The sequence below is a fragment of the Bubalus kerabau genome, chromosome 2 (genome assembly GCF_029407905.1).
Source record: "Bubalus kerabau isolate K-KA32 ecotype Philippines breed swamp buffalo chromosome 2, PCC_UOA_SB_1v2, whole genome shotgun sequence".
NCBI lineage: Eukaryota > Metazoa > Chordata > Mammalia > Artiodactyla > Bovidae > Bubalus > Bubalus kerabau.
In genome coordinates, this window is record NC_073625.1 from 130582853 (window position 1) to 130596915 (window position 14063).

The 14063-nt window shown below is 34.4% G+C and overlaps 1 protein-coding gene across 4 annotated transcripts in view; it reads right to left on the reverse strand.

The window, feature by feature from the left end:
- Positions 1-8690: 8690 nt before the first annotated feature.
- Positions 8691-14063, reverse strand: part of ATP11B (ATPase phospholipid transporting 11B (putative)) — a 118894-nt gene continuing 113521 nt past the window's right edge. For 3 of the 4 annotated variants that reach the window (XM_055568949.1, XM_055568948.1, XM_055568952.1), the window contains 2 exons: positions 13829-13962; positions 8691-9717 (listed from right to left, as the gene is read on the reverse strand). In XM_055568949.1, the coding sequence (XP_055424924.1) occupies positions 13860-13962 (103 nt within the window). In that variant the 3' untranslated portion in view covers positions 8691-9717; positions 13829-13859. Of the gene's footprint in view, positions 9718-13828; positions 13963-14063 lie in introns of those variants that run through there. The other variant, XM_055568950.1, reaches the window with a different exon arrangement.

Sequence of the window (14063 nt, forward strand, 5' to 3'; positions counted from 1 at the left end):
ACACCTGTCTATAATTGTTATGGGTTAACCTTAGATGCTTTCCCTTTAAGGTAAGAAACAAGATTAAGCTATCCTTATTACCACAAATGTTTTAACACAGAACTGGAAATCCTAACACTATTAAGAAAAAGTGTAGGGAATGGAAGGAAAAAAAAGTATATCCTCCAAATATTTAAAAATCAAAACACTTCTAAATAATCCAGGGGTCTAAAAAGAAATCATAAAGGAAATAAAATATTGATTTTGAATAACAACAAAAATAAAATCTGTTGGATGCATCTAAAGCAGTACATAGAGGGGAATGTATAGTTTTAATGTCTTAATTATTAAAATAAATTATCTAAGCGTCATGTATGGATGTGAGAGTTGGACTGTAAAGAAGGCTGAGTGCCAAAGAATTGATGCTTTTGAACTGTGGTGTTGGAGAAGACGACTCTTGAGAGTCCCTTGGACTGCAAGGAGATCCAACCAGTCCATCCTAAAGGAGATCAGTCTTGGGTGTTCATTGGAAGGACTGATGCTGAAGCTGAAACTCCAGTACTTTGTCCACCCCTCATGCGAAGAGTTGACTCATTGGAAAAGACCCTGATGCTGGGAGGGATTGGGGGCAGGAGGAGAAGGGGACGACAGAGGATGAGATGGCTGGATGGCATCAGTGACTTGATGGATGTGAGTCTCAGTGAACTCTGGGATTTGGTGTTGACAGGGAGGCCTGGCGTGCTGTGCTTCATGGGGTTGCAAAGAGTCGGACACGACTGAGAGACTGATCTGATCTGAAGCTTCCAAAAAGCCAAAACAGAAGAGCAAATTAAAACCAAAATAGAAAGGAATAAAAATGAGAGCATAAAGCAAAAGATATAAATGGATAAAATTTAAAAAGCCAAAAGTTGGTTCTTTGAAATAAATCAATAAACTTGATTAAATCCCTAGAATGATTTGTCAGGTAAAAAACAAACAGGAAAGAAGCTACCAATATAAAAAAGAAAAGCAGAAACAATACAGATCCCACAGTCATTAAAAAGATATTAAAAATATTCTGAATTATGTCAGAAATATTGGAAATTACATAAAATGGACAAATTCCTTAAAAGATACATCAAAATTTTCACAAAGAAACAATGAATAATCCTGTATCTGTCATGATCTACAATATCCTCACTGAAATGCCCCCAAACCCCTCTTACTGTTGGTCCAGATGACTTCAGTGGTAAATTCTTCAAAATATTAAGAGTTAAAAATAACATCAACCTTATAAACTCTTCCAACAAAGGGGAGGAAGGGACACTTCCCAAACTTTTGTGAGGCCAGTGTAATAACCCTAATACCAAAACATGACAGGGATGTTTTAAGAAAATGAAATTACAGATCCACATCCTTCCATAAGCACAGATACAAAAGCCCTTAAGACAATATATCAAACAGCAATATATAAAAGGGTAATACATCATAACCAAGTGAAATTTGTCTCAGAGATAGAAAGTTGGTTTAACACTGAAAATCAACCAGGATCGTTCACCATATTACCGAACTAAAACATAAAGAAGCACATAATCATCTTGAAAAATGGAGGAAAAAAATGGAAAAATTTTGAAATTCAACACCTCGACGAAGGCGATGGCACCCCACTCCAGTACTCTTGCCTGGAAAATCCCATGGACAGAGGAGCCTGGTAGGCTGCAGTCCATGGGGTTGCTAAGAGTTGGACATGACTGAGCGACTTCACTTTCACTTTTCACTTTCATGCATTGGAGAAGGAAATGGCAACCCACTCCAGTGTTCTTGCCTGGAGAATCCCAGGGACGGGGGAGCCTGGTGGGCTGCTGTCTATGGGGTCGCAGAGTCGGACACGACTGGAGCGACTTAGCAGCAGCAGCAGCAGCATTCATGGTTCTCAGCGTATCTATTAAACATTGTACAGGAAATTCTAGCCAGTGCAACAAGATAAAAAGACATGAAAATTGAAACAATTCTTAGATGACATATTGTGTATCAAAATCAAAAAGGTTCTACACAAAAGTTAAGAAAAACAATTAATTTAGCAAGGTTAAGTTACAAAGTCAAAGGCACAAAATTAACTGCATTTGTGTAGAACAGTAATGAGTAACTGGAAGATTAATTAAACAATTCTACTTACCGCAGCACCAGAAACCTTAAAAATTTTAGGAGTTTAACAAGTTTGCCAGATTTCTACACTGAAGACTACAAAACCTTCCTAAAAGACCTAAGACAAATGGAGAGAGAGAACATGCTCATGAAATACAAGAGTCAATATTAAGATGTCAGTGCTTTCAAAAGTGATCTATAAATTCAGAGCAATCAAAATCATATTAGGATTTTTAATTCATTAGCTGGTTCCAAAATTTATATAGAAATGCAAAGAACCTAGATAGGATAGCCAAACTTACCACCAGATCTCAAAGTCAGGCAGAAAGCTATGGCAATCAAAACTGTGCTACTGGTATGAGGATAAATGAACCGAGTCCAGAAGTATTTATATTTATTTATACAATTTTGTATATTTTTCAGTTTTTTGGGCACACTGTGCAGCTTGTGGGATTTTAGTTCTTAGGCCAGGGATTGAACCCATGCCTCCTGCAGTGGAAGCTTGGAGCTCTAACCACTGGACTGCGAGGGAATTCCCCAGTCAGTTCATTTTAAAGAGGCACCAAATGAATTCAATGGAGACTGAGAACATTTTCAACCAATTCAGCTAAACCAAACATATTTTTACGGAGTTAGGAGGAAGGAGGATCTTCAATCCTTACATAAATGAATTTAAGATGGATCGTGAATTTAAATATTAGACTGCTTTCCGAAGGAAACATAATTACCTTTATGAACTTGGGGTTGATAAGAATATTTTGGATAAGACACAAAAAACACATAATCAAAAAGGAAAAAAAAAAGAACTTCATAAAAAAAAAAAACACAAAAACCACTCCTGGCTCCTCAAATCACCAGTAAGAAAATATATAGGCAGAGCAGTCTGGAGAAAAATGCAAGTAATACATCTGACAAAGAACTGACATCCTTATGAAAAGGATTCCAACCATTCTGTAACGAGACAAGCAGCCTGTTGAAAAAAATGGCCAACGATGTCGAGATATTTCAGAAAAATATAAACTGCTAGTAAACATATAAAAAGGAGTTAAATGTCATTTGTTATGCAAATTAAAATCATAAGCTATAATAAAACTGAAACTCACATTACTGTACACAAGTGCACATAAAATGGCACCCACAATCACTCGGGAAAACTTTTTAACAGTGTCTCATAAAATTAAACATAGACCTAGACCTACCTGCTGCTAAGTCGCTTCAGTCGTGTCCGACTCTGTGCGACCCCAGAGACGGCAGCCCACCAGGCTCCCCCGTCCCTGGGATTCTCCAGGCAAGAACACTGGAGTGGGTTGCCGTTTTCCTTCTCCAATGCATGAAAGTGAAAAGTGAAAGTGAAGTCGCTCAGTCGTGTCCGACTCTTAGTGACCCCATGGACTGCAGCCCACCAGGCTCCTCCGTCCATGGGATTTTCCAGACAAGAGTACTGGAGTGGGGTGCCATTGCCTTCTCCAATAGACCTACCTATGACCCAGCAATTCTACTTGTTATTTAATAGAAATAAAAACATATCCATGAAGAATGTTCATAATAACTTTATGATCACCCCGAACTGGAAATAACTCAAGTGTCCATAAATCAGAGAAAGGATAAATTGTGAGATGTTCACAAAAAGGAACACTGCTGAGTAGCAAAAAAATACTCCAAACTATGGATATATGCAACAAGATGTATGAATATCACTGACATCGTAAACAAAGTAACATACAAAAGTGAAAATGTACAATTCCATTTATATGAAATTCAAGAACAGGTACAGTTAGTCTATGTGAACAGAAAACAATGAAAAAAATGGTTGCCAAGGGCGGAAAGGGAGAGAAGTTTCCTGCACACTTTGAGATGATGGAAAGGTTCTCTATCTGGGTTAGGATTACAGAGATACACACATTTGTCAAAAGTGATAAAATGTAATCCTAAAATCAATGCACTTCACCGTCCACAGATTTTACTTGAATACAGACCATTTTACCTTAAAATCTGCTACTTCCAAAAACAGGTGTTCACAGATATGTGAACTCACTTCAATTTACTGAGTTGGCCAAAAAGTTTCTTCAGTTTTCTACGTAAAAATAAGACACATTTTTCATTTTCACCAAGAACTTTATTGAACAACATATTCACCATTCCGTTCTACTACCTTCTGTCATTTTCCAGGCAACTTCAAAATTCCATCTTCCCAGAACTTATCTTTTTGAGGAAAGAACTGTTCCAGATAACTTCTACAGTCTTCCAGAGAGTTAAAAATTTTTCCATTAAGAGAATTTTGTAAAGACGGAAATAAATGGACATCATAGTTAGAAATACAGCAGATGAATCAGAACTTCCCAGCCGAGCAGTAACAGCTTTTGTCCAGTCATCGAAGTCAGTCAGTCTTGTGTCATCCTGATGGAAGATCATACATTTTCTGTTGACTGATTCTGGATCCTTTTTGTTGAGGGCTCCTTCCAGTTGGTCTAATTGGGAGCAGTACGTGTTGGAATTGTTTAGCTTTCTGGAAAAAGCTCCAACAGAGGACTTCGTTCTAATCCCACCATGAGCATTCCAATCCCACCATCACTGTCTCTGGATGAAGACTGGCCTTTGGTGTTTGGTGGTGGTTCATCGTGCTTGCCCCACGGTCTCTTCTGTTCCGCATTATTGTACAGTATCCACTTTTCACTGCCCATCATAATTTGTTTTAAAAATGAAATGTTTTTGTTATGTCTCAGTAGAGAATTACATGCAGAAATATGGTCAAGAAGGTTTTTATTTTTCACTTGACTTATGTGGAACCCAAACACCAAAGCAATGAACATAACCAAGCTGGTGCAAATGATTTTCAACTCTTGATTTGGATATTTTTAATATGTTGGCTATCTTCTGCATGGTGTATAATGCTGATCACAGTACCTTCTTCATATACCACACTTATCTTTTTTTTTTTGCATTTCAGATGTATTTTTGTCTTTCTTAAAATAATAAAGCATAATAAATAATAAAGCTGAAAATATTGCTTTTTATTCCATCTTCAATATTAAAATGGTTACACAAAAATCGATGAATTGATTTTTTAAAATGCACATTTATATGACAACTGTAACAGTACAATCTAACAAAATTGTTTCAAATGAAGTTAAAGACAACTAATTTAAGCGCTACCAAAGCCAACTTAGGAAAAAACTGAATGAACCTTTTGGCCAACCAAATACAACAGCTTTGTTTTTGAGTCAAAATAAATACTCTTCAAAATAAAACTTCAATTGTTTTTGAATTCACTACATGTTCTGGTGAAATATTTCTCATAAAATTTTACTTTCTTGCCCTATGTCTTAATCATTAGGAACATGATTCATTATGTTGTACAATAAACATTAAAGGCTGAATATCCTAAAGATAGTCTGAGTCCTCAACTCCTTTTGAAACAGAGGCCTAGATAAATTGACTTGTCCAGGATCATGTTCTATCTCATTTCAGAAATAAAAAAATATATACATTGTCTTCCCTTGCAAATACTAACACATGTACAAAAACAATAGCTTACCTTTTTAATAAACAGCAAGGAAATAATGCGTTTACAATGAGCATCATTAGGACAGTGGAATATTTCAGATATAAATACAGTATATTTTAATGAACGCATTTCTTTTTCTTTTTAATTTTTAAATTTTTTGGCTACACCATGCAGCACATGGGATCTTAGATCGCTGACCAGGCATCAGGCCTGTGCTCCCTGCATTGGAAACACTGGAGTCTTAACCACTGACTGCTAAGGAAGTCCCAGAAAGCACATATTTTCTATTCATTGAAGGCATTTCCAAATTTACACTGGCTGGTTTTTCATGAATGATGTATTTATAGTTGAAGTGTGTTGGTCTTTACAGTCGGTACATTTCAATCAGACAGCTTTCAGAAACTGTACTGATAATCTATACAACTTGGGTAACAAAAGAACTGGATTTCTGAAAACTGCAGTTAGTGAAAGGCACATAATAACACTTCTTTACTGGAGAATAAATGCAGTAAAATTTAACTAAAAAACCTTGGCAGTGCTGGTTTTGATGAGCAGAGAGAGGTTTAAAATGCATTTAAATAATGGAAAAAGACTGACTTATATAGGAAAATTTTTATTTAATATAATTTCATAAACTTTAAAAAATTACTGAGAGCTGCACAACAGGTATGCTACATTTACTGACAATGAAGATAACAAGTTCTATTAGATAGCCACAGTGTCTGAGGTCCAGAATTTTAAACTGTTATGATAGTATTTCCAACTATTTATTATTCATAAAAATCTAACAATCACCATTATTACAAACATATCATTAGTTATGATCTTTTGAAGTAATATCATTCAGGTTATCTCAAACAGCACTTTAATAATGTTCTGTTTTTATGAAAACCGAAGTCATTTTAGATAGAAATAAAAGTATCTCTAAAGGAGGGCCAAAAATAACAAAACATGTTTCATATAACTCTTTGGTGTGTTAGTTTTATTAACACCTGCTTATACCCTAAATTGATCTTTAAAGCAAAAACACAGACATGGGATGATTTTTTCCTTTTCTCCAGCCCCAAAAACTTTTCATAGTAGTGTATTTTAAAAAACTTTTCGTATAAATTGTAAATATTTTAGTGGTTGTGACTCCTGCCTATTAGATAGGAGTCTCAAGCTTATCACACAAGGCCAATTTCACAATCTTGTGCAGTAGAAATGACCCTGGCTGGAGAAAGATATTCCCTAACTAGCTGATATGCCTCTGTTTAATCTCCTAACTCAGGACAGTGCCAGAGTCTGGATCAGGTCTGGGAAGCTGCTGGACATCAGAGAGATTAAGACCCAAGGAGGTTAGTTAAGAGAAATTCAAACTTAATTCTCCCCTTTTTCGTTCTCAACTCCACAGCAAGCCTGGGTAGCTCTAGTTCCCCTGGCCCACACTCATTCCTTCCACTGTGAGCCTAATGCTTGTTGAAAGTCGAGGCAGGATTGCTGAGTCACCTAAAGCTGCTGATGGGCAATTTTGGAAACTGACTTGGCGATTGCTACTATCTTCAGGGCTACAGCCTTCAGGCTAGGCAAACACAAGCAAGCGAGGTAAATAGATTTGAGACCAGTAACTAGCAATAACACATGTAGCATTGTACCTGGTTTTGTAGGATAACAGTAAGTTAATTATCAACATCGTACTTTACAAATAATTTTAAAGAGATATGCAAGGAGGAAAATTTACAAATACTCATTATGCAGTAACAGTTTTACAAAATGACTATCTAGCACACAGAAGTATTGGAAGTTTGCAGACAACACTGTTACTTTCTTAACAGAAAATCCTTTTCTTACAAGAATTCCTTTAAAGGGAGTAGGTTTTGAACAACAGAGTAGGATAAGCATGTCAGTGGATGCTATTTTTCAGATACAAAGTTCCTAAATAACTTCAAATGGTGAATGCAGAAAATTATATCAATCATACTTTGAGCACCAAATAGGCTGGCTGAGTTCATGCCCTGCTGTAGTAGGTCAGAGACTGCCTGATGGCTTTGCAGTCCTTCCCTAGTATTAGTAGTCAGTTAAATTGATGGCAAATAAACACCAAAGTAGATGCAATGCCTGGCTACCAAATGTCATTTTGTTATATGAACATTTTACAAGACATTCTAAGAGCAAGTTTGCCATTGTCATCCACTAATACTCTACTGAAAAATTTCTGCAATATTTCCTCTTCTGAAACATGAACTGGTGAGGGTACGTACTAAATTTTTATTATCCCTTTATAGTATTTCCAGAATAACAGCATTTTCCTAAATCCAGTCTAAGATAAAGATGTGCTATTTGCAAAAATTAATATTTAGGCTGAAATTTATAACCTAATATATCCTTGCATTATTGAAGCAGACAAATGTTATATTGGCAAGAAAATAGCTTACCAGTGAACAAAGGTGAAGTCTTAATTGTATGATTCTTTCCCTACCAGCCCAATTCTAGAAGTCTTATATTCATGAAACGGGAAAGGGGTGGAAGGGTTGTGCAAAAAATAAATGTACAGAAAGGAATTACCATATTCAGAAAATTTTGGCAACCGTTCCCATACAATTTTAAATGTATATGTACTCAATCATATGCTTAGGAACAGTTCTTAAATAATCATTTCCAAATTTTAAAACATTACTTTTTATCAAAACAAATGACAGCACTGGATCACGTTAAATTCAGGATGGAAAGCAAGTACTGAACTGCAGTGAATTAATGGCAGTCATACAAACCTGATTAATCATTTATAGCACTTAAATTTATTATAGCCATTACCCCATATAATTTAGCATTTTAGAGTTTATTTCATTTACATTCTATAGCCATACCTTATAATGGGACACTGGGCAGACTTGACTTTACTGTGGTAGGCTGCTGTAACTTAGATAACATACTAACCTAAAAATAACAGGATTCTCATCTGAAATTCTTTAGTCTAAGAGCTAGCTTATTGAAAGGCAAGAGCAATTCTAAGCTAGTCACAAAAAGAGGATCTTCTCATTTTACTGATTTAATTATCCTAAAATTTTGATTCATATAATTAAAAGTATTTGCAATATTTAAATACTTTCCAAACTTTTTTATTGATATAGCTGGACTTCACAACAGCACTGTAAAATACTATAAACAAAGCCTTCAGATAGACAAGAAAAAGCAAACTGACATATGTTTACCAAATTAAAGCATGCAAAAGATCCAATGATAAACACATTAAATAATATGCTAATGTATCTAATTTACCCACTATAGGTTCTTTACATTGTCATGAAAATAGTAAACACTAATTAGAAATTTGGTGAATGGACTTGATTTATATATGATATGATACACCTTTTGCATGTATATGGTTAACTTAACTGGTTGTGTTACAGTACACTGAGAGAAAGTTTGGGACTGATATATATTTATCAATACTACCCATAGTGCAAGTAAATAACAGTTGGAAATGCATTCTCCTAATTTGTTCTGTGAACTTAGAAAGCACTAAAGAATTAACAAACATGGGTCACTGAGAGACCAAAATTCCTTAATATTCACATTAACTTTTCCCATGAAAAGCTTCAAATATAACTCTAATAAAAAAATAGAGTTTTCAAGGCAAACTTTTCAGCATAATTTACAGAAGCAGATTTAAATAGAAGACTCAATAACCAAGCTAATACTAAAAAATACAATTAACTAGGAATTAGCTCCCTTTTCTACCTTGATATTAAAATATAGTGGCCTTAGCAAAAGGCTGAAATGCCATTAGGAGTCCCATAACCACATGGGGACAACCTAGATAAAGAGATGAAAAATGTCTCTTTATTCACAAATTTTTAAGAGGGTGGCTGACATGGGTGCATGGTAATGCTTTTTGTTTGTTTGCCATTATAACTATGAGTGGCATGAACTAGTATCAGAGATTTCAGAAAGTACTTCCACAGAGGTAGTGTGGCTGTTACCAGGATGCTCACACTCAATTTTAGGAAAGGAGTTGAAATGGCTCCCACAAAGTACTACTGCCCCTTTAACAAGTAGATGAGTCCATTGTGGAGAGGGTCAAGATGCTCCTGTCGTTGGTATAGAAAGGATCCGATGCACTCCATGATCTAAAGTAACAATAAGAGAAAAGTTTGGCTCACCAGGACCTACGTATCAATTGAGAAAAAAATTAACTCTAAAACTTAGGAGCAAAATTCAGTTTGAGTATTAAACTAAGCACTGATTGATTCATTTTTAAAAGCTAAAGAGAAGTTCTTTGTACTAGCACTGAATGACCAAACATTCTATTTATATTATATAAAAATTTGGGAAAATAATGCTCTAGTCATCATATAAAAATATTAGCCAAAATTCACTAGTATTAAAACAATTTCTATAGGTAGTAAAGCATGAGACACTCTTAAAATCTTAACAATTCAGTAAGAAACAAGTATGTTATTAAGAGTTATGCACATTTGGTTTTACTGAAAAGCAACTAGGCTGTATTTGACATAACAAAAGCAAACAAACAAAAAGCCCAGTTACCAAAAGCTTTAGAATGAAGTAACAGTATGTTCATATTATATTATTATTTCTTTTCAGCTATAAATTCTAAACATTTTAGCATAATTAGCTTGAACAAAGTAAATATTCAACAGGTATCAAAGACACCTGGAAATCATTAGGATTTTCACTTAACTAAGAACAAATAATCCTCTGCTGGTCTGTAAAAAGTTTACTGTCTGTCTGAATGAAAAGACCATAAGCAATTCATTATATAGTAGTTTATTTGCAGCTGTACCAATTTCAGCTAAAAAACTTAAGACTCAAAATAGCCTGCCATGCTTAAAATAGCCTAACCTATTTCAAGGACAGTTTAGAATTACCAAGTTAAAGGTGGCTGTTCTTAGAAGACTTAAAAGCACTTAACAATAAATACATTTTATGCAACTTTTTCCAGGGTTCCCACTTTCCTTTAATAAAGATGTTAGAGGAAGAGAGTAGCATTTAAAATGGCCCAAAATCACTTTTCTAAAAAAATCTGTTTCCTAGAGACTCTAAAGTTTGTATGCAGTTCCAGTTTAAATAGATTAAGTAGGCATAATCACAATGAAGTTTATAATCTAGGAAACTTTACAAAGTTGGCGAAGAGGAAGACAAACAAGCAACAACTACCAGTGATTTACAGGTCCTCTAATTTTACTAGTTTCCAGAAAACTTAAACAGTATCTACCCTCCTTTAAGAAGGGCTTGTTCACTACTGTCTCTCTGGTACCTAGACCTATGCCTGGTACATAGTAGGTACTCAGTATTTGTAAAATAAATGAATGAAATGAGACTGTGAACATTTCTTAGTATTCAGGCAAGGACAAGCATGCTCAGACACAGATGACAAAACATAACCACAAATAACACTCCTAAACCAATATTTTATACTAGTCTTTCCTGTTTTTCAACCACTGCTTACACAGAAAATCCTCTTAGGTAAGCTGTCTTTCATTTTTGATCTTTTTAAATCACATATGTGCATTTATATTGTTAAATATCATATTTGACAGAACATTAAACACTGAGTTATATATTAACTCCTTTCTATTTAAAAGACAATTTTGATTAGGATAAGTAACTGTTGGTAAATTACATACAGAAAAGCATTTATTGCTGAAGCACAGCCCTTCAGAGTACAACATGGCATATCTTTTACAGAGCACCATGATGCTACCTTTGAAACATAGCTTGCAATATGGCATATTTGTTTGACAACATCAATTAATAAAATGTAAGTAGAATAAAGGATGGTAAAACTTTATTAGTTTTATTAGAAATGTGTTGTATGAAAGCACTAACTGTATTCCTCAAGTGATTACCATTATCTCTTATGTTTAAAGTTAATGGAACAAATATCCAAGGGATTCTACATCTTGTAATAGATGTAATCTTGTCCTTTTAAATTAGACATGAGAGAGAGATGTAGAATAGAAGCTGTTCCAAAATCAAAACAGAATGCCAAATGTACCTCACTAAAGCAATTACACGTAAAAAACAAATAACTTTTCAAAGTTTAAATATAATGTTAATGGATCTGTGGTAATTTTCCTATAGCCCTTAGAAAGGCACGAAGTGGTTTTGCATACTATATAATTTTATCCACTAAAAAAAAAAAAGAACAAATCTCAAAAGACTTTTTGGATTATTCAGAGATAACGACAGTAGTAACCAATAACATAACTGGAGATGCTGAACAAAATTGGAAAGCTATTTATAGTCTGTCAAATAAGATATTCACTACTGTTAAACATTTTATTAGCAGAAAAAAAAAAAACTCTTACAAAAGAAAAAAGTGAGATACAACTTTAAGTGAAAAAAAGTACAGATGAGAACAGACACCTTCAATAGACCATGCAGAAAGAAACCCCATATAATCCCTCGGGCAGGCTCAAAAGGGATAATGTAGCAAAAAAAATGGCTATGTTAAGAGTAATGGGGCATATTACCTTAATAGCTGATATCCAGAAAGTGGGAATATATGTAGAACAGAAAAATATTCTGGGCTAATTTAAAACTAATTCTAATCTGTTTTAGTAGTTAGTGAAGATGTTTATTGTCATTAAACAGACATTTCACACTGAAAAGATATATAAAAAATTCTATACAAGTTCTATAGTAGTCTCTTAGTCTAATTCCCACCTTAGTTCTGTGCAGTAAACCTGTCTTAACAAGTAAAATAATGTATATCAGTCTCTCTGGAACTTCCTTTGGGAGACTCACTGGCCTGGGTACATGACAGTACTATTTCTTATAATGCATTTTATAATACAATTTTGTAAGTCATACATGTCCCAATAAATTCAGCTGCTCATAGTAATTCTTATATATGGAATAAAATTACTATAAAATAATGTCACAGTGTTATGGAAATGTTCTTGATCACATTATAATCAACAAATGGGGACTGAAACCATATACATATTAAAAGAATTCTATTTATAAATTCAACTGTACCATAAAGAAATGGCCGTAACTAAAGGCAAAGTGGGAGTGAACAAGTTCGCCAGTAAAAGTTACCTGAATTCTAAGGTACAAGAATAATGTACCTTATAATAATAATATATAATAATTAAGAATATAATAATAATAATGTCATGCTCTTCACTTTTAAAACATAAACCCAACCAAATATTAAAAATTCTTTTATCAACAGATAAAAGCAGCGTTGCCTCCACCCTTGATTTCCTGCTCATGGGGTCTTTCCAAACTTTTCTCCAGCGTGGCACATATAGAAAGTGATGCTACTTCATGTGGCACTCTGTGGACAGTGGAATCACCACCCGTCTGTGCCACCTCTAACACACCACACGCACGAGCGCACTGCTGCTCTCACTTTGGAACTTTATAATATCATCCACTTAAAGAACACCAAAGTGTGAAACAATTTTCTATTTCTTAATGTTCCCTAAATAATACTATGTCTCTTGGAGAAATGTAGAAAGAACTGAATCAATTTCATTTTTAAATAATTTAAGTTATAAAAATGGTATTTTTGTTATGATTCAAAAGTGCAAGTCTAATTCAAGAGATACATTTGGGAAGGGACAAAAAACAATAAAATTCTTCTAAACCATAATTTAAAGACCCGTTCTAACTTATAAGCTTTTAATTAGACCATAAAGAGCAGTAAAAACTTAAAACTACAACTTATTTTAAAACCTTATTACACAGATAAAAAGGTGTAGGAGAGCAGAAATACAGCCTTTTTTATGTTTATAAATATCCCAAAGTCTCAAGTGACTTACTAGACAATATACATGAAGAATAAGAAAAGCAAAATCTCTTGATTTTCCTATTATGTGCAGATTATTTTATAAATACAAAAAGCAAACAAAATACAGGAAATAAAATAGTATAGGTATAACAAAAAAGAGAAAGTTATAAAAACAAGAGTACCATATACACACTCCTATTCACCACATTTGAGAAAGAGTGTAAAGCAAAAAGTTTTTGTTCATTAGATGAAAAGTCTCTTCAAAGGTGCTTTATCTTCCTTTGGTAGTGAAAGAACCCCCTATCTTAAAGCCACAAAGTGAAATAGCATCAAAGAGTGCTATTAAAGAGCACACTTCCTGCTTCAACTGGTAAAAGCAGGAGCTGACTGATTAGGTATCTAGAGATGTAGGTTCAACCTGTTCCAGTTTATAGGATACTCATCTGCAGCAAAGGCTACTTAGAGAAATTTCACACCTGCTGACATGGGATGGACTACATCTTCCTATTACTCGCTCCAGCATTCTTCCAACAGATGCACACGCTGTTTCTCCTTCTGAGAAACAGCACATGGAGTCCAAGCACTTGATACTTGAATTTGTTTCAGTAAGCTGAAGGAGGTGAAGCAGAAAAATATTAGTTACTGATAGATTTGGACTTCTAAAAAGCATTAAAAAAAAAAATAACAAGCGCTTTAAAACCAAAAGTAATG